We start from the raw sequence: 25,353 nt of genomic DNA, 5'->3' as shown, positions 1-25,353 counted from the left end.
ATTTCATATCGAGCTGCAGGTCTCGTACCGTTCTGCATATTCCAACCGAATATCTTCGCGGCCAGCGCATAAAATCCGCAGTATAATTATGAATTTCCCCGCCTGGATAAACGATGATTCGCCGCAGGACTGGCGGCAAACTGCGGCGAGAACTTATGGTTTTCGGGAGGATGGGCGTCTCTCACGATAAGAAACCGGCAATAATGTAACGGCGTGACCAAGTGCGGCCTCTTTGACCGCCTTATATCTCGGATCTGTACTGTACTCAGGCTAATTATAATCAGGCTAATGCCTGCCGGCCGGTATGTGTCGGTACCCACCACCTCCTACGCTTTATACCTGCGGCAATGTAGCCACGTTACTTATCCTCGGCCGAAGGGAGGGTAATTAAGATTCGGACACACCCATCGTGACTGTCGTCTCTTGGGTTCTGACCGTTTCTCTCTGCGTAGGGAGTGGTCGATCCCTTGGAAAGCTCGATTTCGTTTGCATACACACGGAATGGGATCGCGCAACCGGAACGTCTTCCACGATCCTGTTCTATTTTTCCCCGTGCGAACACAGGAAATCAGGTACTGGCGAATTAAAAGATCCACCGATCCGGTCGACAGATCAACCCCACGACCCGTGATCCATGTTCTCGGACGTTACACCGGCGTTCTTGTCGGCGAACATTGCAGAACGTCGAATGCAAATTTCCGCGTACCCGTACGTTGTGCGATACGATAATCGACGAGCATGCAAGTAATCGTAAGGGAACAGTGACTGTCTTCGTGCTGTAATTTATACGCTCTTTTGTCGTTTCAATTTTCGACGGTGCACGGCGTGTTTCAAATACGATAAAATCAATTTTGCGCTTAACTTCAAACTGAAGGATTAAAAATCGCTTGAACTTCAACCATGACGCGCGAGGCACTTGTTTGTGTGTAGGCAAGCATCGATTTCAACAATCTCGAAGACAAGATTTTAGGACGTCTTCTAAGTTGGATGCATACGATATTTCTATACGTCAAATTCTTCTGTTTCAATCGTTTTTCAATTTTCTTTTATTAATACGCAATATACGAGGTATGTGACAAGATGATGATAAAGTTGGTTATTAAGACGCACGAACAGCAAAGAAACAATTGCGCAAGAAAGTGGAAGATTATAGCCGTTATAATAGAGGGAACGTAAATCATTTCTGTGCCCCAGTGAAGAAACATTTATCGTAATTAGTAAGGAGGCTTACATTTCGATCGGGACACCCCGTGCACCAGATAAACGATCAGAAGCTGTAAACAGCCCCGGTTCCGACATGAATAGATAATTTGATGGTACTCACCGGAAATTGCTGAACCATTTAACCAGCTGCGCTGTGTTGTTCTTATTGAACTTGATATCGGGGAAGTACATCTTGAGGATGGACGAAGACGGGTACCTGACCCAGAAGAACATTAGCTTCGCCTTCCTCAGATGCATCGGCGTCAGCGTTGACGAGTTCACCGTGGTTAAGGAAATACTCTGTTGCTGTGTGATCGTAAATCGATATTTAAGCAGCGCTCGAACGCTGCCTCGTTAGACTTATCACTCTACGTGATACGTTCTTATCGTTGGAAGAGTATGGACCCGGGAGAATGTTTGACAGGCCAGTCGCAAGAGGGGGCCGCACGATGCGACGACAATCGGTTTCTGTGTACGCAAATATCTCAAACTTAATCGTGTTTTCTTCGTATCAAATTGGATTAGAAATCGTACAAGCTGTGGATGTCGCGAGGGTAATAGGGGTCTAACGTTCTCGCCGAGGTTGGCCCACGATTGGCCGTATCCTCAGCGGAAGCCTTACCGACTCCTTATCGGTAATGGGATCTCTTCATGTGGTTTCATCGCATTCTTATTTGGCTAATCCGTGTGTTCAATCTCTCGCGCGGATCGTCTGTGCCTTCGGCTGGCATTCGACTCCTCGAAGAACCCGGTCCCGAAGATCGAACGACCCTCCTTTCGACTCTTAAACGACGTCGCGTTTGCACGGACCACGATGGACACGTGTGGCCTATCTAAAATTTCATAAAAATTTTCAGAGACACTTTTATGCGTATAATTCAAGACTGAATAATTCGAAAGAAATGAAAGAAATTTTGTTGAGATTACGAGAGGCCCCAGGATATTATTGCAGGAAAAATTTGAAATAAATACGGGGACGTTCAAGAATCTATTTCCGAATTGTTCTCTTCGATTCGATTCGATGCAACGTGCTCCTGGACACTCGATCCGCGTAAAGCCATCTAATTCCGCGGGAGACGGGTAAAACGCGGGACGTTTACAATTTTTCACGAACGCCTATCGTTATTGGTGTTACTGTCGGCGTGCGAACTCTCTCAGCGCACAAGCGAAGTTGTCGTTTACAAGCGAACGAGTCGACAAGTGTAGCCGTTCCCATCAAACGTGCGCGCACCCCCGCGTCGCATTTTGCGCTCGCGGTAGCGTCGATGGATGATAACGAGATACCCGGCCGTAATAAGGATTATTCCGCCCCGCGGCTGTCGAGCTGGTCCTTCCTCCTATGCGAGTAATGCGCGTTACACCCGGCCTTCTGTGCTTTACGAGCCCGAGCTGTACATCGAATGTCAAGAACGAGGCAATCGCTCGTAAACGTCATAATTAGATGCCGCCGAGAACTCCTTTCCAATCAGAAATAACTAACGCGAGCACGTAGCATCCGGTAATTAATACAATCCGTTCAAGCCAGCTCAATTTCCGAATCTCTATCCGCGCGTTCAAACTCTACTGTTCGGAGACTGTGCATTCCTACCTTCTAGAAATATTCAATTAAAAACAAGACGCAATATTAATCCAACATTGATCGCATGGGGTATCGGATCCCTAGAAAATTACTAATACTTATTGATCTAATTAATACTGCTCAACAATTAATTACTCAGTCTGTACACTCTAGAAGGTCACACAAAAATTTCAAGAATTTTACAAATGAGCAGCGCGGATCTCCACGCGAATGTACTAACATAAACATCGCTTGCACGAACGATGCAGGGTTTATACAATTATATTTTTGTATGTATTTTATGAAATACTATTCTTAGAACTTCGATATTTGACTATAAAGATGACCATTTTAAATCTCTTGGCAACTATGAACCAATTATATGGAATACAAGAATATGGAATATCTTACATAAGTTTTGTGTACGATGTAAAAAATAAATTTTCGTTACTACTTCAAGAAGCCCACCAATCGACGCTTCGTCTCAACTTGACCAGCCAAGGACCAGCTCGACGCCCGACTAAATGACCAGAATGCACTTTTCGTGCAACGACGATGCACCGAAAGAGTCTTCGCTCCTCGCCACGCATTTGCCGCGTGCGCCATCGCGTTTCCCGTCACGATAGAATCGGGAAGGAAATTCGGACAGCGTGAAAAGCATATTCGGATACGTCGAAGGCCCCCGGAGCGCTCGCATCGGGAGAGAGAGATAGACACAAGGGTGAATCCAGAGGAGAATGGTGAACAGCAGGTTGTGCCGCGGCCATGCGCTCGACCTACCCCAAGAGGAGGGAGTGAAAAAATGCGCCATTGATTTTACATCAAAGGCCGGCTAAAAAGGTGGTAAAGAACGCCGCGCGGCCGATCGAGCGACCCGAACCAACACACACCGTTGCAGTACCGGCGTTGCACCGTTTCCGACGCGTTTACACGTCCACTAAACGCCCCCGCTCTGCCCCGCGACATACGTCTTTTTTTCCAGGTTGTAAGCCCGATATTTGCTAGCGCTTTCGGTAAGTGAGAGAAGGCCGGGCTGCGAGAACTGCCCCCACGGCCGGGTCATGCGTGATAATCGGAGCTGCTCAACTTCTCGCACCTGCCTCGCCACGCTTTCAAACCGCCGCAGGGACCTCTGCCGACTTCCTCGGTTTCCGGTTGTCGCTGTAAACTCTAACCGGGGATCGCGACTCTACTATTTTCTCAGAGCGACAACTTTCGCCGCCAGATCCCGCCTCTTTTCGAAGATCGGCCATGCTTTAATTAACATGTTCCTGACGAATCTTGCCTCACGAGATTTCCAGACAGTGGTAGAGACCTTCCGGTGATTTTCTGATTATATTCAATCTGGAATTTTCTTTCGTTTCGAAAGAAGAAATTGAAGAGATCTTAACATTCCCCTGGAGAATTTCCATTTGAAAATCGATTCACTATTTTAGCAAAGTAGACATTTCCTTTCAGAAAGGAGAGGATCGAAGAGACTAACACTATTTCAGAGAATGTAGATATTTATGTTCAAGCAGAAATGTTCAGAATAATTTTGGTCGCACCTTTTCAGAGAGTTGGAACGGTTCAGAATAATTTCGATCCTTTTCGCGAGACTACATAGATTTTAATTAACTGTTTCCGAAGAGTTTCGGCTTTGTCGGGCCGAACTAACGGGCAGGCATGGAGATGGAAGGTATCGCGAGCGAGAAGCACAATGGCGGAGCGAAAGCACCGCCATGCGAACGGTCAAGTATAAGGAATCTAGTTGGCGGGAAGTTGACCGCTTAGAAAAGGAGTCTGCCGGATTCCCGTGCAGCCCCGGAGAAGTAGTGGAAGTGACTTATCTACGATAAGTCGACTATACGGCTCGCGATAGGAAGTTCACAGACCGCCTCCTCTCTCCTTTTCGCGGTTAAATTCCGAAATTGCGGGACAGATTATTGGCTTGCGAAGTTGGGTGAGACTCGAGGTCGAGGGTGGGCCGAGTAGGCAAAGAACTTTCGACCTCGCGCGTTGTTGCCGGACAAACTCTACTCGTAGGTGCAGCCAACATTAGCCTAACTCCGTGGCAAACTAATCTAACATTCGTCCGAGGTTCCTCCCGCCTCCTGGTATTCTCCCGACTTCCTTCTGGTTGTTGGCCGGCCGGCTTTTTCTCCCGGCGAACTCGGCGTTGTTTTCCAAAGTTACCGGGAGAGCCTCGCCGTTTCCCTTCCACGGGGGAAGAGAAAATACATTCCCTAAGTATCGTCATCAACTCTTTCGCTTTACTAACGCTTTTTAACGCTCGATTTCACGTCGGCGCTCGATTCGCCGTCTCTTTCGCCTTGGCCTGTCTACCACATACTCTTCCCGGTTTTAATATCGAAACCTCGACTGTTCGGTACTTTCTTTGGGGAACGTTCCAGACAGCGGTCGTCGTCGACTCGGAATCGTGAACTTGGACAATTCGGTAACTATCGCGCGAGGAGGACACCGCGTTCTGGACGTTCTCCAACTTTTCGCTAGCGGAGACTTTTCCTCCGCGTTCGACTGTATCATTAGAAAAGGATATTGTAGGCTGCACTCCGTCGTAGCCGATGTCGCCATTGTTGCATTCGCTGCCCCGGTCGTTGGTGTCCATCCTCAGATGTCCATAGTCTGGACTGCCGTGCTGGGCAGCCGCCAATAAGGCAGGATGCAGGATAGCCGGCGGATGAGGCAACGGCGGGGAATCCCTGAGTTCTACACTTCCACCTGGAGGACTCGCAGGTAGGTGGTGAGATCCAGGGGGTGGTACCTGACCCGCATGACCCGCGTGATGGTTGAAGAACGGCGAGTACGGCGAGAACACTTGACTCTCGTGGAGACTTGGGTTAGGTATCGCTACGCTGGTTGGCAGAGACACTGGCAGCATCGGTGGTGGCGCGTGGTAAGGTCTCGGCGGAGGTGGAGGCGGCGGACTCTCGCTGCCCCCCTGCGAACAGCTACCCTCCTGCGCCAGGATCCTGGACACGGTCCTCGGGGTGATCCTCGTGTCCGTCACCTGTGAAGGAAAATACTAATTGATACCTTGATTTACAATGTGAAATTCAAGTACTTATCCTAGACATTTACGATCAACACCAAACCCACCGAACAATCGAACCAGCTGGCACATGTTGTCTCGTAAACATGGTGCCACTCGATTCGTTTCGGTTTCTTGTGATTTTTATTATCATCTCAAAGTCTGAAACCGATCGTTTGACTGGCGATGGTAGGCTTAGTGTTGATACAAGAAATTCATAAAATATAGCGAATGATAAAAAAGCGGCTCTACTATTGTTATACTCTAAACAACCATGCATCGAAGTAGAATGAGCGTAATAAAACGAACGAGTGTGTATATTCTTGAAAGATATCCAAGAAAGAAACTCGTAACAGTATGTATGCTCGTTTACAATACAAAATAACACACAAGATAGACTGCACAAATATGGAGTACGTGAACATTAATTTTTTCTATGACATTACGAGAGTGTAAGATGATTTTGAACCACGGAGATCTTTCGAGTGAACTCATTCATTTTCGTTATTGATACTATTGACACAAAGTATCGTATGATGTTTACGAATAGTTTAGAGGATAATTACCTTATGCCGTTTCTTCTTCGGGGTCATGACAAGCGACAGGGCCTCGTTCTGTTCCGAATCCCTGTTTTCCCTCTCGTCGCTCCTCATCTTGCAGTATTGGTCACGTTGCTGCTGTTCTCTCTGCTGGTGTTCGCGTTGCTGCTGGTGTTGCTGCTGTTGTTGTTGTTGCTGCGCCTGCATCGAGGTCATGGCGTATAACGTCGGCGGTTTCGGCGTCTGGAATACGCTTCCGTTCGACCTGACATGGGGCGGCAATTGGTTCATTTGATTAAGATTGTTTTCCGTGGGGCCAGAATGAGGACCATGGGGCCCACCACCCATGAGTCCGATTGGAGGGAAACCCGTAGACTGTGTAGGAGGGGGCCCGCCATTGTGGGGCCCCCGTGGCCCGTTTGGGCCACCGGGTGGTTGTGGTGCTCCTCTATCGACTACTTTCGTCCTAGGCGATTTCCTTTCGAGTATTTGGCTCGCCAGCAGCAGGTCCTTGTTCAATTGTTCGGCGGCAACCTGTGCCGCCTCGCTCTGTTTACCAAGATACCTCCTCTGCTGGACGAATCTCGCCACTACACTGTCGACTAAATTTGTTAAAGACGATGTGATCTCCGTTTTAAGGATATCCGCCAACCCTTCGAGGTCCGCACCAGTGATATGTGGACCCGACGAGCCAACCGCGGCGGCAGATCCTCTAAAAACACTTAACCTTTCTTGAATGTCCTTGTGCTGAAGAGGCGCGCTCGCCGATTGCATGTGCGGCGTTTGCGGCGTGGACGGGCCAGTATTGCTTTGACTCTGTTGTTGTACTTGACTCGGAGGGGGTGGTGGTGGAGAGGTTTGTCGTTGCAGCTGTTGTTGTTGTTGTTGTTGTTGTTGCTGCTGCTGCTGTTGTTGCTGCTGCTGTTGTTGTTGCTGCTGCTGTTGCTGTTGTTGCCTCGCAGCAGCCTCCTGCTGTTTCATGCTCTCTAGAGCCTCCTGATGCTGCTTTATTCTCTCTAGAGCAGCGTGTTGCTGTTCGAGATAGGCTTTGTGTTGTCCCATGTGATATATAGCTGCCGATGCGTGCGTGTGTTCAGCTGGTATGGCTGGGAGGCCATTGTACGCGGGTGGATGAGGTCGCGGTGGTCTCGGTGGTGGTGGTTGAGGTTGATGCTGAGGACTGGCGGGCGCATCGCCGCTCTCGCTCGTGTCTGGCTCCATTCTGCTCGAAAGCTCGTCGTACTTTTGCTGCATTACCGCCAGCTGCTCGTGCAGCAACTTTAACTGGCTCTTCAGGTTGTCCTTCTCCTCGCGTTTCTGCCTGATCGTCGAAGGATCCTCCTCCTCCTCGATCTCCTCCTCGTAGCTCATCATGGTGTCGTTGGCACTGTGCTGGAGAACGTGGTGCACGGTCTGTTGCTGCGGATGGTACAGTTTCCGTTTTTTACAGCCGTTCACCGTGGTCGGCTGTAAGGCAGGACTGCTGCGCATCGTGCTGACAATGTTCTCCACCCGAGCACGCTTGATCTCGGTGGTCGGCGAGCTGATTTCGGTTTTCGGTACGATCGGACAAGGCGAGTTACTCGGACTTCGTTTGATATTCATCGACTCCTGTATCTCCTCCTTGACGGAAACCGATCCTGACCTTGGCTGCGTGGGACTCGGCGGTAAACTCTGCTCACAGTCCGACCCATCCAAATTGGCCCCAGGCTCCATACCAGCTTCGGCTAACGCCTCCTCCATAGCACGTGCAGCCGCGGCTGCGTCCTCGGCGCTGTCCTCAGCATCGCCCGGCATCACGGTATCACGGTCACTGTGATTCGCGTTGTTCACGATATTATTTCCATCGACACTCTCCTCGCCCCCACTCTGCACTGTTCCACTACGCGCACTATCACAATTTTGTTGCTGAGGACTCTGTCGGTGCTGCTGTTGCGACTTAAGTAGATCCGTCGTGGTGTTGTTGTTGTTGCTGTGTATACTGTTATTGTTGTTCGGCTGTTCCGGTACCGAGAGCGCGGTGAGCTTGCGCCCTTGCAGTATGTCGCGAAGCATGTGCTGCGTGAGCTCAGCGGTGGCGGGATCGTCACAATTAACCACAGCACCGGATTGCAAATTCGCGGCAGAATCCATGCCGGCGCCAGTCATCCCGTGGCCGCCCTCTGGCGGTGAACCACCGGCGTCACTGGCCTGCTTGACTTGTCGTCCGAGCAGCTCGTTCAACATCTTGGTGGGGCCGTAACCCGGTGCCCCGAAGAAACCGAATGCCGCGTGGGCGGAATGCTGCTGTGCGGTCGGACCCGTCGTAGCTGTACCTATGTGACCTTGACTGCCAGCCGCTCCAGCCTGTTGTTGCTGGAGCTGTTGTTGTTGCGGTTGTAATTGTTGTTGTTGTTGCGACTGTGACTGGTGGTGTTGCGACGGCGGTTGTTGTTGTTGCGTTGGCACGTTGCCACCAAAGATCGAACCGTATATACCGCCGCCGTGGAAGGATGGCCGGGAGGTAAAGTGCGGTATACTCGAATAGTTGTTGCGCGGCTCGCCGGCGTCCACGCGCTGTCTGGTGCGCTTCTGCTTCTTCTGGAGTTGCTGTTGCTTGCTTTCGGTGGTTGCTCCGTAGGGGGCGAAATACTCGGTCTCCTCCCCCGATGACATCATCGGCCGTCTGGTTGGTCGGCCCCCCGAAGGCCTCCGCGTCCCCTCCCCGCCAGGTTTCCTTCTCACCCCTCCCCTTCACGCTTGAATAGCCCCTCGTGGCTCAGCGCGCTGCCTCTGCTTCTCTGCTCCGTACTCTCCGGCAGTTTCCCCTACCAAAGCCACCTTTCCTCCTCGTTCCTTCTACCTTACGCTCCCCACTCTGACCACCGATACTCTTCCCTCCCCACTTTCTTCGTCTTTACCGTTTCCTTCTCCTTCTCCACCGTCGCCACCGCCTCCGCCGCCACTTCTTTTTCCTCCTCCTCTTCCACCCGCTGCTATGCCGCCGCCGCCGCCTCTTCTTTCTCCTCTTCTTCTTCCTCCTCCGCCGCCGCCTCCTCCTCCTCCTCCTCCTCCTCCTCCTCCTCCGCCTCCTCCTCCTCCTCCTCCTCCTCCTCCTCCTCCTCCTCCGCTCTCGCCGGTGACGACGACGTCGGCAGCCTTCTCCTTCCCGACGAACTTTTGCTTCCTCCTCGTCTCCTTTTTTCGCACCACCTCTTCCTCTTCTTCCGTCGTTTCTCGGTTTTTCTGCGCCTCCTTTTCACTATTCCTCGCCTCCCTCCTTCCGTCGTGGGGTGGACGCCAACAGCTGGGGCTTCGCGATGACTCGGTGCCGGCGATTCGTCTTCGTCTCGGAATGACGACTTCTTCTCGCGACACGGGACACGTTCTCGGGACCGTTTCCGCAACCTCTGGTCGCTATTGCGATCTTGCTGCGATGGCAATTCAAGCCGGCCACGCCGCTTCCATTTGAGTCTCTACCGTTGTTGCGTTCCTCGGCGACAGTCGATGAAATGTTACAACTCCCGTTAATAATTACGGGAAGCGAAGCCGGTGATCTCGCGGGTGGAATCCTCGTGCTCCCGCCTGGGAGCTGCATCCTTCGAGCTCACCAAAGGGCTGGCTGCCCCTCTCTCCCTCGCTTCGATTTTCGTTACCGCGGTTCTTCTTATTCGTCTGCAACAGAAATAACGTTGGGAACCCCCTTTAGTTTCGAATACGAGAGTGGCTCTCGCCTACGCTACTACGGTCAATGAAGGGGAATCGATGTTAGACGGAAAAGTTATAGCTACCGAACCGTCTCCTTTTTCCTTTTTTTTTCTTTCTTTTATTTTAGACCCGGTCTGTATATAGACGCTTCTTCACTTCCGTAGATAGAAACCGTCTACGGCCTACCGTCCGCCGCTATTGTTGACTCTCCCCGTGACACAACTTTTGCTCCGCGTAACTTTTATTACCTTAGAGAACGACTCGGTGCAATATTGATGCGTAACGTGCTTACTACGAAATTGTTTGAAGTCTAGAAACACACTACGACACTGCACATCCCCAGAAGCTATATATATATTTTTTTATCGCAGACGCTTTTCACTTCCATTCGCGTTTCCTCGAACTTTACCGATAAAAAATTTCGCATTTTCTTTCGACCGTACGCGAGTACTTTGCATTTACTCCGTGAAAACTCGGGGAATAAATGCAAATAAGCGCATAGGTTCATTGTACGAGCCTATCAAGTTATATCGAGAAACGTGAACGAAGATGCCGAACGCTATCGATTAAAAATACAACGAGCAGAGTGATCGCCCTCGCGTAATACGGTGCGGGTACTCTTTTTAAACTTTGGCTGTCTTGCCGAGAGTTTCCGCAGACACTGACGACATAGGGGGATTGTCTACGTAGGATCGGCCGAAGAAGAAAGTAGCCGCGGGGCCGAGGAGAGACCATAAGAAAATTACTTGCATTAAATTTCTTATTCGAAGCGCTGTCGTTGATCGATAGGCGGCAGGGGGACGCAACAAAGTAATTGATAGTGTGAATCCTCGGTCATAGACCACCATCTGGCTTGGTCAAACTTGCGGAACAGTCTACGCTCGCCTTTGAACAGACCCCCGGCAACTTTTCTGATACAGTATTTGAATTTGAAAGCGTCTCGATAAGAATAACTCGCTCTTATTATGTGCTGTACAAGCTGGCTGGTACATGAAGTAAAAATAACGTTATTTAATCAGCAGATAAAAAAGTTCACCATTTCATTAAGCATTCACGGTCCTGTGCCGAAACAGTCATATTTATTTTACCAATTCGCAGTAAATTATAACGCGATCGAAAAATTGTTTACAAAGACATTTGTATCTTTTGTTGTCTCTTTGAACAGTGTTTTATACATTTATATTTACTGTTACATTAAATGCATATATACAGTATTTTTAAACAGTGTTTTATACATTTATATTTACTGTTACATTAAACGCATATATACAGTATTTTTAAACAGTGTTTTATACATTTATATTTACTGTTACATTAAACGCATATATACAGTATTTTTAAACAGTGTTTTATATCCATCAATAATCTCACAGATGAAAAACAAAACTGTGAACACGTTAGAAGAATGGAGGAACATTACTGTCTCATTTTGGACATATCAAAATGATTAAACGAAGGAGTACGTTCTCATCTGTCTCCTGCGTTTTACAATCAAGTTAGAACATTTTTGTTTTAAAGCAAAAATTTTCAAAGCAATTTTTACCGAAAATAATAAATAAATAGATGCGTTCGAGTGGCCGGTGGTTGATCCGAGAAAAGTTTTGCAAACAGTCGATCATGGATGGGTACAATTGATATGAAAATTGGTTTTCGGAGGGGCGTCTTGGCGGGGGGCGTTTTCTCACGACGATGAAGGATAATCGTCCGGCCGTTCCACAAATTCATTCAGCGACGACAAGGCTCGATCGTTTCACGATTCAATTGCCGATACGCATAAGTGCGTGAGTACACGCGAGTCGACCTTCTGCGTTTGCACGCACGCAGTTTGATAGGAGCGCGCGCCGGCTGCTTAGTGTGCACCAATATCGCCGCGGCGATATATGTTTGCGTGAATGTGCATGAGATCCCGAAGCAACAGCTGAGCAGCTTAAAGCACCTGCGCTCAATAGGCCGACATATTCCATAGTTTGCCTACGCACGAGCCGCCTGCGTTCGAGGACACGAGTACTCGTCCCTATATATCGACAGAGCGACTAGACGTATGTATACGCGCGGCTCATGAAGCAACAAGGAGGCTCAAAGAGAAATGCGTATATAGCAACACGTGGCAAAAGCGGCGAATTGGTGGAAGCACGGAATCGTTGTACTTTTTTTCCTCGAGCCGACGCGCATGAGCTTTCAGGTCTCTCTTTCTCTCTTCCTCGCTGTTCTCGGCCGTTTACGCGATCGCGCGTACAAAAGGGATGAAACGGGCTTAAAATTTATTTATTATCTGCTCGTTCCTCCGACGCGCCTGCTATCGAATATATTGATCACTTCCGCCGCCCGGCGGAGAGTGTTCGGTATTAAATATTAAAAAGGAGAAAGATACTAACGAATTGTGCGCGCATTTAAAATAATACAATAAAACCAGCCGCGACGTTCAATGGAAATATTTATGAAAATAGAAAATAATTTACTATTCAACGGTGTACGTGAATTACAAACATTTATTTAATTCCACAACAAAGTCCGAACAATTATTATCACTGATTGCAAATCTTTGTCCGGTTGTGGCGTGCGCGAATTCACGAGGTACTAAAAACCGGTGTATCGATTCAAGTTAATAGAGTTGTTACATTATTTTGTACAACAACGTACGAAATTCGTATTAACCCTTCACGATCGGGGACATATAACGATTAATTAATGGGTAATGCTCTATAAGATGGTACGATGTTTCATATAATTATTGAATGGGACTCTAGGTAAATGGAACTTGGTGTGAAACGATAAATGCACATTTTAAGGATGAAACATTTCTCGGCAATGTTTAGTAGACTGTCAAGTTGCTGGTTGCATTTACAATGACCCGTTATTTAACGAATGACGAGCGTAATTTTTAGCAGAGTCTGACCAACATTCGGTCGTCGTTCTATTTCAGTATATTTTCATGTTTCCGAGCCTTTTCCCAACAGGAACGATTTCGTTTGGAGATACTGCTCCCTGGCAATTATCTTAGGCAATGTGCTGGGGGTGCACTGAAAACGGTGACATATGGTCTCGGGTTTCGATAACGTCTACAATCGTACCTGCCTCGAAGAACGTAACACTTCGAGGGGGGTCAGGAACTTCTGGCCTTCCTACCTTTGATCGGTACTTCCCTTTTGGGCCGTCATGCGTGGGGCGGTTACAATAAAAAGGTGCTCCGCCGGAAATGGTTTTAGGAACTCTCCCACAAGGTCCCCCGACTCGGAAGTCGACACGTCGGGCTAATTACACGCGAAGAACACCACCGGGAATCGCTCCGTGACGCGTCAATACCTGCCTGGCGAAAAGCAAACGAAATTTCCCCTTTCGAAATCAATTTTGAAAATATCAACATCCACTCTGAAATGTTTCCATTAATTTTACCAATCTCTGCAAAATAACACCCCTTCCAGAATTTTCTTTGAGGTTCCGGTGCTGATTAACATATTACTTTAAAGATTTCTAGAATTATTTTAAAGACCTGTCTCTGAAGGTCTCATAAATCGTCCATACTTTGGTGAAATAATTTTTGTATCGTTTTTAAGGCATTTTGTTAGATATAGTGACATACAGTGAATTTCTTAACAAATTCAAAAATCATTTTCTGCGTTAATATATTCTCCGAGTGTGCTATTCCATTAAATAAATTATTTTCATTGTGAGGATTTATCGAGGTTGTAGTGAAAGGGTTAACGTGTGACTTCCAAGAGGTGGATCTGTTTATAATTTTGGATCGCGGGTGAATCTTGGCGAGAAAGTTGGTTTTTGGCGAAGCCGATCGTTGTGCCGGCTAATGACGCCGCATCGATCACTTTAACGAAGCGAAAACAGTCTGATGAACCACCAACAGCCATTTCCTGTGCGTCATGCGATATTTACCGTTTAAGCAGGTGACTTGATTTGAAGGGGTGATTACAGGTTATGCCGGTGGGGTTGCTGCCGCGAGATTAGAGAACGATTTTCGTCGAGTGCCACGTATTCAATGCGGACATTCCTGCGAAACGGATCGAAAGGCTTGGGGTATCGACGAGCGGAGTTGAGATCGGCGAAACATTAAAGAAAGAAAGACGCGGCGGAACAAAGTACCCGGGGAAAAAGTTAAGACCGAGAAGAGGGCGGTCGGGGGCCAGCCTTAAAAATTAACTGTTGATTACGAGTGCGGGTTAATGGAAGGCTGGCTCATAATTCTGTCGACTTTTTCCCGGAGATTTTCCAGCGTTAAGGGGTTACGATCCAAGGTGGCCATTGTTTCGAGCTATCGACGCTGATAACTCCCACCTATAGGTCCGGGTAATTAAGGAAGACCCGAGCGTTGAGAAGCTCGAGGCGAGGAGAGGAGCGTTCGTTATTCTCTTACCATCGATCACGCGGGGCTCGCAATCGGTAGATCAACCTTGTATGCGATTTCAAAGGGAATACTTCGAATCGAAATTTTTTAATGAATCCGCAAGTGAAAAGAAAGAAACGTATATCTCGTAGCCATCCTGGATCCCCTTCTTTTGACGGACGCGAGCCACCCCTCCTCCTCCTCCTCCTCCGCCGTCGCCGAGGACAGAAAGTATGAAAATCAATAGAACAGATATGAAATTTCTATCGACACCGTCTATAGCCGTCGCAACTTTTCTTTCTTCCTGTCGCTCGGCAAGTCTTGACCCCTTGTCGCTGCGAAACTCTAGACCGATTTTTCTATTTCCATCCTCTGGTCGTTAGACGTTGCGTAAATTATGTACAATTTTAGCATACAGTAGAAACAAAAAATTTATTTTAGACAGTAAATACATTTTTTAACGAGCCATTGTGCCTTCTGGTTAATCGAACATTTGAATATTTCTCATTCATTGTGATCGCTAACAGTTTAGACATTGAAACTTTGAAGGAACGATTGTAAGACAAGCTAAATTAATCACCCTCCGAGAATCGCTCCTGACCGACTATTTTTGCCGGGAGAGGAGTACCGGCCGGTCGAATCCGCGTCGAAAGCGAAACAATACTTTTACTTCGCAGCCCTAGCAACTTCCTTCCGGGCGTTAGGGAGGCTTACAAGTAGGCATCAGCAGGTCTCTACACGGTGGGTATCACATGGTGCGCGTATTCTACATGGCGTACGCGCGGCAACGCCACGACGGCATGTGCACTGGAATTCCACCCCCCGTAAGTGTCATGTGGCGCGAGTGTTCGCAGGGGGTTGCATGGGAACCCGGCTATGGTCATCAGCCCATGTCCTTCGTGTGTACGTACGCCACCGATCCCGCACGCATAGCTATGCTGCCGCCGCCGCCTCGCCGTTCTCCCCCTCGATAGAAAATTATTTGTAACATTCGTTTCATTATTATCCGCAGAGTGACCGAGCACCCTTCGCCGGCACGCATCCGCAGACACGTAAACACAGGCCGCGGCGTTTCGTGACGCCTAATCACGGGTACATACGCACATGGTCATCGTTCGAGAGGCAGAGCGAGCGAGAGAGGGAGAGATACAGTCGGAGACAGGGTTGCGCCGCATATATACATAATGACACACGCACACAAAGGACAGGGGCACGGTGGCTCGTGTACATACACACACGGGGCTGATACGCGTTCTGCATATTATCGGGCTGCTCCGATGCAACAAGTTGACCGGGTGTCAATTGATGTGTTATTAATTGGAGGTTAATTGCGTTAATGCGCTGCAAACCCCGCCTCCCGCCGCTCGCCGATGCCACCCCCGCACTTTACCCCCCCCCCCCGGCCCGCCCCACCGTGCCAGCCCACAATCTACCGACTGTTTTATTATTATTTTGCATTCGAATCGTTTCGATTCACTGGCACGCGCCCAAACCAAACTTCGCGAGAGGGGGGTGGGGAGGGCGGGAGAGGGAGGACTACCGAGCACCACGGAGAGAGTGAAAGAGAGAGGGAGAGAGAGAGGGATCATTTAAAAGCGGCCGCCTGTCACCGATTTTCATAATTCACAGCTCGTTAAATTTGTTTCGCTTTTTACCTCGCTCTCCGCGATTACGCCGCCGACCCGGGGCCATTAATCTACCTTCGGCCGTTTTCAATGAGTTTAATCGCGTTTCAAAAACAATGTGGGTCAACGCCACGGTCGTGTTATTCCTGGCACACGAGCGTGACCTTTCCTACGTTTTCATTTCGATTTCGGTCGCCATTCATGCCGCATTACAGATAATACCGGCGATAATGAGCATCGCGTCACTTTTATGAGGCGAGCGCGCGCGCCGATCGCATTTTTCGGTTTACCGATGTGAATGGAAACCAACGTGCCGCCGTGAAACTGGCCGTGACATTGCTCGCGTTTCGTGCGAATTGCTTTTAACGCTGACATCCCTTCAACAGGGTTCGTATTTTAACATTGGCCTGCGATACCGTTTGTTTCGTGGAAAAAGCAATAGCTCTTTTGAAAAATCCTTTTACAGGAGAATGTAATGTTCCATCTTGCAGGATGTCTGTTGAAGTGAATTTTATATTTTCTGCAATTATCGTGTAGCGTGCACTGTTTGAACGGTTTCCAGGTATAAATAAGAAACCACAGTTAGGAGGTGACGTAATTTAGGTTTTGAGGGTTAAAGGCTGTTTCTCTTTGGTCGAAACGTTATCTTCGATCAGGGAAAATTTCAACGGAAGTTCCGGACTGTAATATTTTAAAATATCAAAGGAGAGGGAAGCTTGTGAATCTGGGGGGGGGGGGACGATCGATTCATCGGGGAAGAAGGATTTCACCGTGCGTTTCCTTTATAGGGGGTAGAAGTGTAGAGGACGGCTGCCCGGAAAACTTCCCAAGCTGCGATCGCAAATCTCCTCGGAGAATTTTCACGAGACGTTCGCCGGCGTTCCTCTCAATGTGTTCCCATGACTTCTCTCTGTGGGAAACGCTAACGTCTAATATTGAAAGCTACAAAAAATCCTGCGGCGCCCTTCGTCCTCCTTCTCGAAAGGAAGTAGGAACAACGGTCCTTGCCCTCAGCGGCGTAGACGTTACTTCCCATGGGGGACCTTCGAGGTATTTAAACTTGGCATGGTTCGGGAAGAAGCTCGACGATAGAAATGATTCTTATTCTATGAAATCGTTCAAATAGCAAATGCTCAGCAATTCTTTTACACGAAGAGGATATTCGTAATAACGTCTAAGAAGTTGCCGTTTCTTCAGGACGATCTTATTCGTCATATACAATTCAATTTTGAATTGAACAATTTTTCCAAGCAAGGGTCATATTTAACAAATTGTTTTAACAATTAAAATTTTTTAAAAAGTAAAAATAATTTTAAATTATTTGCCATTCTATTTCTGGCGCAGAAAATCTTCGAATTTACAAAATGAATGCTTAACAAATAAAAATTATATTATGATCTGCAGTCTACTAGGAATGCTTTGGAGATTCCAAATAGTGAAGATTATGTTGGGTGTTGCGAGAATGAAAATTTGAGTTTGGCAAGGCCTCCCTTGTTCGACACCACTGCAAGATCAAGAAGGCCCCCTTGCTAGTATTCAGGTGGTTCAGCCGGGTGCCGTCCCCCGATTTAAATGTCCAGGTATCCCCCGGCAGCATTCAGGTAAGGTAACTTCTCGAGACAGGCTCCCCTCTTGGCCGTTCCCCAACGCGCAAGACGGAGGAGAAGGGGCAAAGAAGGTAGAAGAAAGGTCTCCTTAGGAGCTGAGGAAGGAGCGCGTGCCAGCTGCCGTTACAAGGCGTAACCGACGTTTCGGCTTCTTGTTGCCATTGTTGGCAGCCCCACCGAGGTCGGCCTAACGTCTTGGAGCAGACGCGGACCCCAACGACCCCTACTTTTCCAACGTCTTCGAAGTCGCGCGAGCCAGCCGGTTGACTCGTGCCACGGTGGAGTAACTGTCTAGCCACTTCCTTTCTTCAACGTCGCATTTTTCGCCCCGCTATGATTCCACCGAGATAACAATGTGTCCCAGACCAGGATACATCTTGCGGTTAATGACCATTATCCGGACTGCGAATTTTTATGCAAACTTGATCTACTTGTTTTTTTCATAAATGCATCGAATTTGCTGTCCAGTATACGTGCTACAAACTATAGAATTGTCCTCAATATTTTAACACCAGGTCCTCTATCACAGAAAAAGAAAATCATGTATCCAAATCAGGACATGCCCGAACTATAAGCATCCACTAACAACTTTTATTCGCCTGAGCCCTCTAACGAAAATCGAAATCGGACGCATTAATTCGGGTCTCAATAAATTGTTAAAACTGAAAGCGAGAAAGTTCCTCGATTTTAGAAATACCATACCGCATTTTCAGCGGTGAAAAATGTTCGATGAATTATTTACTCACGGTAACCAAGATCGATTTACATGTAATATTAGAAAACGATGTAAAAACGAATTTCTGAACTGGTGTTGCCCGCCGATACCGATAAACCGATAGTCGTGCTACAAAATTGTACAGTTCAATAAAAAAGGATCGAATACAATTTTCGTCGCTGTTCCTATTATTCTATCCTATTATCGTAGAAGTTTATTAACGCTTTCATGCCCGTGACTGTTTCCATTATCGCTGCAATTCATTAACACGTTGATCGAAACATTGCAATGTCAGAATCGTTGATCCAGACAGAAAAATTAGTTTTTGTATTCGTATAATTTGCATGATGTCGGAACGCGAACGAAGCGGCAAGATCTTATCCGAATGTTTCGCCTGGTCGGTTCAATCACTATGCTTCCTCGGTGGCTGCGAGCGTGCAGCTTTTAGGGTAAGAGCTCCTCCTCCTTTCCCGGTGCCAAGCAAGAGTCCCAGATTTTGGGAGTCGAGTAATCAGTGAGAAGCAGATCGCGGAGAGGCTTAACGACAGATTCGCCGGTCTCTTTCTCTGTTTGCTTTTTATTGGCCACGGGCTACTTTCCCGGGGTAGTTATGTAGATACGTCCGCAGCATATTGGCAAGCAGGAGCGGGCCAGGATTATCGGCATTATTGTCGTTGGCATTTCGAGGTGAGGTCTCCTTATGGCAGCCGGCCAGCGTGCTCTCCAGCTTTTTGCTGCGCCGGCTTTTTCCCGTCGTCGTCGTCGTCGTCGGTATTGCCGGCCGTTCCGAGATTGCTTAATTATATTCAATTGCCAAAGTTCCCGTGCTCTCGGGCGTTTGGCTCGCGAGATCCTCCGGCAGCCTGCACCACCGGAAGCCGCGATCGCGAAAAGTATGCCAGGTACCGAAAACTGCGAGATCCTACGGTTCTTCCGCGCCGTTATTCGCGGATTTATACCTCCAAGTGCCGCGGAACAGAAATAAAGAGAAGACGCATTGCGCCCCGGGTATGACGGAAGTCTCGACGAAACGCACAATATTCTAAAGCCCATTGTCCAGGGAAACCGAGGAAAAAAAAAGGCTACAGGGCCACGGTTCAACGTTTATTAAGGCGATCCCATTGCCGTGGCTAGACGCGATTCTCGATTCGAGATATCGAGCACGAGCGTCGTCGTTTCCCGATTATCTCTGCCACCGCGATAAAAAAGAAAACGCACGATGGTGGAAAGGAAGATAGATATCCGGCCAGAGGTGGAAAGTGATCTTTCGGATCTAACGAAACAGATGCGGGTACGGATAAACGCGGGATGGGATCCGCTCAGAGCGTGCCACGGCTTTTGTTGCAGCTGGACCTTGGTCTACATTCCGGGTACTGGACACGGAACGCATAGGACACACCTTTGATCGCTTCACGAAACACCTGGTTGCTGCGAACCGATTCACCGATCGGATATCGACGGATTTCGATCACGTATACTTGATTAGCTGCTAATGGCTCGGTGCAATCGAGTCACGAGACTCGATTCTTCTAGATATTAGCAAAACGAGATCGTGTTTTTCAGGAGTTATTGAATACTTCTTACAGACTGAACATCGAGAAAGATTCACGGGGATCAAGCGTACAGTGACAGCCAGGTTGTACCTACATTATCTGCTGTTCTGTAATATCGAATATATCGCACAGCTTGTGATGGATAGATCGAAACAAAAATAAAAGCTTAATTTCTGAAAACTTTTTCCCGACACATTTCAGAAACAATTTCCAGCCATTGTTACAGGTGTGCCGAAGAGATACGTAATATTTCAACAATGAAGTGCGCGCGAGTATACGGCTGGTGGTGAGCGTGGCTGATGCCAGACAGCTCGCAGAGGAAATTCAAGAAACGAGGGGAAGTGGGTACGAGCGCAAAGCAGGATCTCTTCTTCTTGACGTTACGAAGTTGAACGCGGCACGTCCGCGCGAATCTCCGTGGAACGACGCGCGGCGAGCGGTAGTCTGATCGTTTGAGCCAATCACGGCGTGATTGAGTATAATGGACTTGCGTCTTGTCCCCCAGGCCAGTGGTTCTCGGTTCTCGGCGAGTCTGCGGTGCCGGGCCGTTGCTCGGGCCCTTTCGATCGCCGGGCGATCGTGCCGGCCCGCACTTGGGTTGAACACCCGTGATCCGTAAGTGACTAGGGCACAGGATGAAGGCTGTGCTCGAGTGAGCGAGTGAGCCTGTTGGTATGATAATGAGGAAGGTGACTTCCGACGATCCATATATCGCGGAGAGCGGCCAAGAGAGAAAGACAGCCGGGCCGGGTCGGGTCGGGTCCGGCCGGGTGCAACGATAATAAGCGGATCGGCCGGAGAGGGGTATCCAGAGGAACAGAGATGCAGCGAGGAGGCCGCCGACAGTGTGGAGGAGGAGAAAACGAGTCGTGTGTATGGGTTACGCGTAGGGTCCACGGGTTAGTCAAGGAACGGACACTCCAATCCATGCAACACTCCCCCGATCCTACGATTTAGCGTAAGCCTCGACCGGGCCTCTCCTCTTCTCTACGCGCTTCCTCCTCGCTCCACCTCCTCCTCCGCAACAGCAGCACACGATTCCCTCTTCCTCCTCGTCGCCGTCTCTTCCTTCCGCGGCCCTCGCCCGTAAATTGACATGAGAGACAGGACAGAGGAGAACGACGTGCGTCACCGAGTCACGTGTGTGCACGCGAAACTGGCTTGAGGAGCGGAAGACTGCTCGTGGTCCGCGTACACGGCACCCAGACTCCGGCGCGAATCGAATTACGCCAGCCACCCGCTTAATAGACCAGTTTTTTCCGAGCCTAACTGCGCGGCCGAGCTCTGTCAACCAGCCTTTCTTGGAACTGCTTCAGCCTTTCTCTCCGGTCCATTCATCCGAGTTGCTTCTCAATCTCAAGAACTCGTCCGCTGACGCTTCGTTCTCATGACACGCTACGATGTCCGTACCGGTATCAGTACCAGTCAAACTTCTTTTATCGATTACGTCTATGAGGTGACAGGGATTCGCCAGCTAACAAGGGTCAAGAAAATGACCTCTGCCGTGGACCTTCTCTCTGTGTATAGCAAGTTGTACCGTGCTACAGGTTGTAGTGTCTAACGTTTAGATTGAAAAGAGGGTTCTAAGGTTAGAACAAGATTGTTATTTTTCAGGTACCGAGTAAGGTTATCTTTTGGTCTAATATATTCTAGACTCGGTCTTGCCAAGGTCCAACATACTCTCGTAATTTCCTAAATTTTGCTAGGTATGAAATCTTTCTGGGAGCACTGCAGGAGAGGTGCTCACGCTGATCAACTATTGAGAGCGCGGATGATGTTGCAAACACCTGGCGACGCAGCAGACGAAGAGAGTCTCCTTGCAAGAGCGAGCCGGAGATAAAACGAGCGACGAGTGGGCGAACCAATTTTCCCAAACGCCGTCAATTTAGCTAACCAGCTAAATTCGCGGACAGGGCAAGGAGGGCTGGGGACAGGAGAACCGGGTGAGAAAAAAGCGTCTAGAAAAGACTCGAGAGGGAGGAGGGTCGGGAGGTGGGGTCGAAGTGGTGGAATAACGCGATGCGTATTTGCATGAGAAGCGAAGGACTGGCTCTCTCGCGGATACGGTGACGCCGGAACAGGCCGGTTCCCAAGTGTCGGATGAGCCACGGCGCGGTTAATCCAATTGAGTCAATTTGGGTTAACTTGAAGTCGTCTAAACAGCTTGTTTAGACGAGCCATGATACATGCGTTACCGCCGTGTATCCGGCCCTCTTCCTTCCTACTTTAACGAGATCTTTCCAGATACGAGACATCGACACCCTAATTGTCGGACGGGGGTCCCGAAGTGTACGGGCCAACTGTCAGAGGGTCCCGTTTTTGCCACGGTTCATCTGTCTTCGTGTTCTTTTACTTTTCCTCCTCATTTTCAGGAACAGTCCGGCGTGTCAAGTATTGCGAAATATTTCGGACGGTTCTGAAATTTCATGGGGAACACTCATCCTTTCGGAAGCGCGAATAGAAATTGTTACAGTGATCTCTAGAGTTTATGCGCTTACGATAAAATCGGCTATTGTAAGAATTCGTGCCTGATTTGAAAATAAAAAACAATACGATAACCAACTTTGACGATAATTCAATATATTTTTCATTATGAAAGAGAGTACGATAGAACACGACACTTTTGCCGTATTATGGCTAACAATAAAAATCGTGATATATCGATAAGTGATTTCAAAGCTACGTGACGTTAACAAATGCGTTCGTGTAATTTTCATAAGAAGTTACAAACACATCGCTCCGACACTTCAGTAGTTCCGGTGTTAATTAATTAAGTGCAGCGAGCGAGGAAAGTTTCCACGCACCCTTGCCACGGCTAAAAATAGTGAAAATTGCAATATTCACACGACTTTCATTCTATAGCATAAAAAAGAAATGTAAAGACTATATGTGTTTCAATGCTGCATCAATTTATTTTGATGACATTCTTCTATTCAAAAAGTTGTAGAAAACGACTTTTCTAATTATTTTCGTAGTTCCGTCCAATTGCAATTTTGTCTAAAAAAAAATTGGTCGTACATCACCTGGTAAACCAATCTTTAAAACTCCTAAAAAATCTTAACGAATACTATATTTCTAATATAGTATAAAATTGATTAATACGTGTAGCCTGTAGTCCAAAGTGTAGATTGAATTCGTGAAACGCGATCGGCAGAGAATGTTTCGAGATTTTACAGCGCAGCGTTGATGACGCGATGACGACGACGAGACAGAGTTTGCAGAATCTCCGGTTCTTTTCGCGGTAGCGCGGTTCACGGATTCCAGGAGCCGGTGCACGGCCGTATTTACTATAATGCCGTCCAGTATTTGCAAGCCCGCCGTTTATTTCACGGAAAGAATCGATTTCGATGACTGTCTGCCCCGGGCTGGGGTAAAGGCGCGTCTAGCTAACCACCACCTTCGTGGATGATGTAGTCATTGAGCTCTATGCTGCTCTAGTGCGGAGAACGCGAGTATTTGCTCAGGGTACACACTAGACTTGCCTCCCCAGCTGACGTTGATTGAAGGAATAAGGGAAACGGTGAGCTCTCTCAAGTGCCCGACCACTACCACCGTCGCCCATCACCACCACACCATCAGAGGCAACGGTACGACCACCGCCGGCACCGGGTATTACGGTCCTCCCTGTTGCAACCCCTGCAGACCGACCTCTAACCATTTACTCCTCCACCGTCTCGACCAACTCCATCACCGACGTAGGATCATCGCAATGCGCGCCGCTCCGCGCCGCACCGCGCCGCGCGCGTACCTTATGCACCCGCTGCTGCCGCCGGTGCAATGCGCCGCTTACATCGAAAATTCCTCCTCTTTCAGTCCACGCGTTAATTAAACAGAGTTTACGTGGTTATAAAACGAAACCTTGCGGCAGGACATGAAAGAAAGGGAGAGAGCCGGAGGAGGCGGACGCGGCGTCCGGGACCAACGAGGAAAAGGGTGGACGCGCAGAAAGAACAGGAAAAAGTTTCCTGTGGATACGCGGCTGGATATCCACAGCAGAGACAGAGAGACAGAGAGAGAGAGAGAGAGAGAGAGAGAGAGAGAGAGAGAGAGAGAGAGAGAGAGAGGGAAAATACTGCGGCCCGGTGATGTCGTCGTCGCTCGTCCCGAAATCGCTCAGAAAAAAATAACGATTTTCGCCGAGGAGAATCCGTTCTCGTGTAGACGCAGGATCCCGGTGTTCCCAGGGAGAAAAGAGCGCGCGGACGCGAGGAGGAGCGTGGTGTCGGTTGGTAATCAAAGTGCATCGAGTGGCCGGGTAATGTTAATGAAGTCACAATGCGAACACCTGGGGCGCGAGAATAACAGGGAAAATAAAAATATTATCAAACGCGGAATGTTTTGAGTGCGCGCGGGACAAAGGGGATATACATAAGAGAACGTGAGAAACAGCCGCGGGGGAGAGAGGGCAGAACGGCAGAAAGGACTGTGTGGAGTGTAATAAACCTCATTAAGAAATTGAATGCACACGCTTGCCGTGCCGCTGGAAAATGAATTGATCGCGCGCGGACTCGCACGACGGGGATCCGACAAAAGACTGCGCGCCTCGCTCTGCCTCCGCGCGCCGCGTGTTTCCCCGAGATACGGGCGTAGGCGGGTGTGTATCTCAGATCCGGAACTTGTTGACAATGCTACGGAAGGCGATACACCTGGATGACCGCGAGCGATCGGACATTTATTGACCCGTCGCACCTGCCCGGACCGCGGAACGTAACGAGACTATACTTTCTCGTTGGCAGGGCCACGTGGTCAGTGAAGCTCGTCTCCTCGGTTCCTGGAGAGGCCCGGTTAGGCTTATTCCGTGACGTGCCCTCTCGCTCTCTCCATCGCACTCTCCCCGGACGCGATCACGCCCGATTATTTACATTGCTTCCGAATTAGCAAATAACGCGGAGGAGATGTAGGGGACGCGGAAACACGCCGTGACCGCCTCTTTCCGCAAGCAACTCGCTTTGCTATACCCTTTGTGCTGGCCTCCTCTTTTTTTTTTTCGAGGCTCCGTGATATCCCCCACGATTCGTCCCACTCGCCGGAGTAAAGCCTTTTTCAATGAGAATGCTAATTAGCGATCTGCACGGCCGTGCGTGCGGATACGCGATGCGATATCGCGTGCAATATCTTGCGGACGAGTCGTATGGTTAACCCTTTTGGCCCTGTCTCGAGCTGACTTGACGTTGACGTTTGCACCGACTCATTTTACTGGGTTTCATTCAATTCGTCGATAACGCCGCAATTAGGGACACAGTACAAGTGAGATGTACAAAGTCGGAACAGTCTAAGTCCATCATCTGAACCGGTTTGAAATATTCGATGGATTTCAATATTTAAAATGAAACGTGTTGCCAGCAAAAGTTTGGAAGACACATTCTCGTTGCAAAGTAATGTAAAATAGTCACTTTTAGAGCCCTGTAAACCTAGTGTTAATTAAAGTTGTGATATAAAAGATGGAGAATGTTGTATTTATAATTCATAATGATAAAATAATTTATAATAAGTTAGTAA

The 25,353-nt window shown here is 48.6% G+C and overlaps 1 protein-coding gene and 1 long non-coding RNA gene across 5 annotated transcripts in view; both read right to left on the bottom strand.

The window, feature by feature from the left end:
• LOC143354751 (homeobox protein prospero) overlaps positions 1–9,342 on the bottom strand; it is a 47,591-nt gene extending 38,249 nt beyond the window's left edge. For 2 of the 4 annotated variants that reach the window (XM_076789041.1, XM_076789042.1), the window contains exons 1-3: positions 6,359–9,342; positions 5,301–5,786; positions 1,325–1,479 (exon numbers count right to left, since the gene is read on the bottom strand). In XM_076789041.1, the coding sequence (XP_076645156.1) occupies positions 1,325–1,479; positions 5,301–5,786; positions 6,359–8,989 (3,272 nt within the window). In that variant the 5' untranslated portion in view covers positions 8,990–9,342. The remainder of the gene's footprint in view (positions 1–1,324; positions 1,480–5,300; positions 5,787–6,358) is intronic. The other 2 variants (XM_076789043.1, XM_076789044.1) reach the window with 1 other exon arrangement.
• Positions 9,343–9,933: 591 nt separating this feature from the next.
• LOC143354931 (uncharacterized) overlaps positions 9,934–25,353 on the bottom strand; it is a 123,702-nt gene continuing 108,282 nt past the window's right edge. The window contains exon 4 of the long non-coding RNA XR_013082420.1: positions 9,934–9,985. This is a non-coding gene — a long non-coding RNA (uncharacterized LOC143354931). The remainder of the gene's footprint in view (positions 9,986–25,353) is intronic.

Source organism: Halictus rubicundus, chromosome 6, assembly GCF_050948215.1.
Source record: "Halictus rubicundus isolate RS-2024b chromosome 6, iyHalRubi1_principal, whole genome shotgun sequence".
In the NCBI taxonomy this organism is placed as follows: domain Eukaryota; kingdom Metazoa; phylum Arthropoda; class Insecta; order Hymenoptera; family Halictidae; genus Halictus; species Halictus rubicundus.
This window is presented reverse-complemented; position numbering and strand designations above follow the sequence as displayed.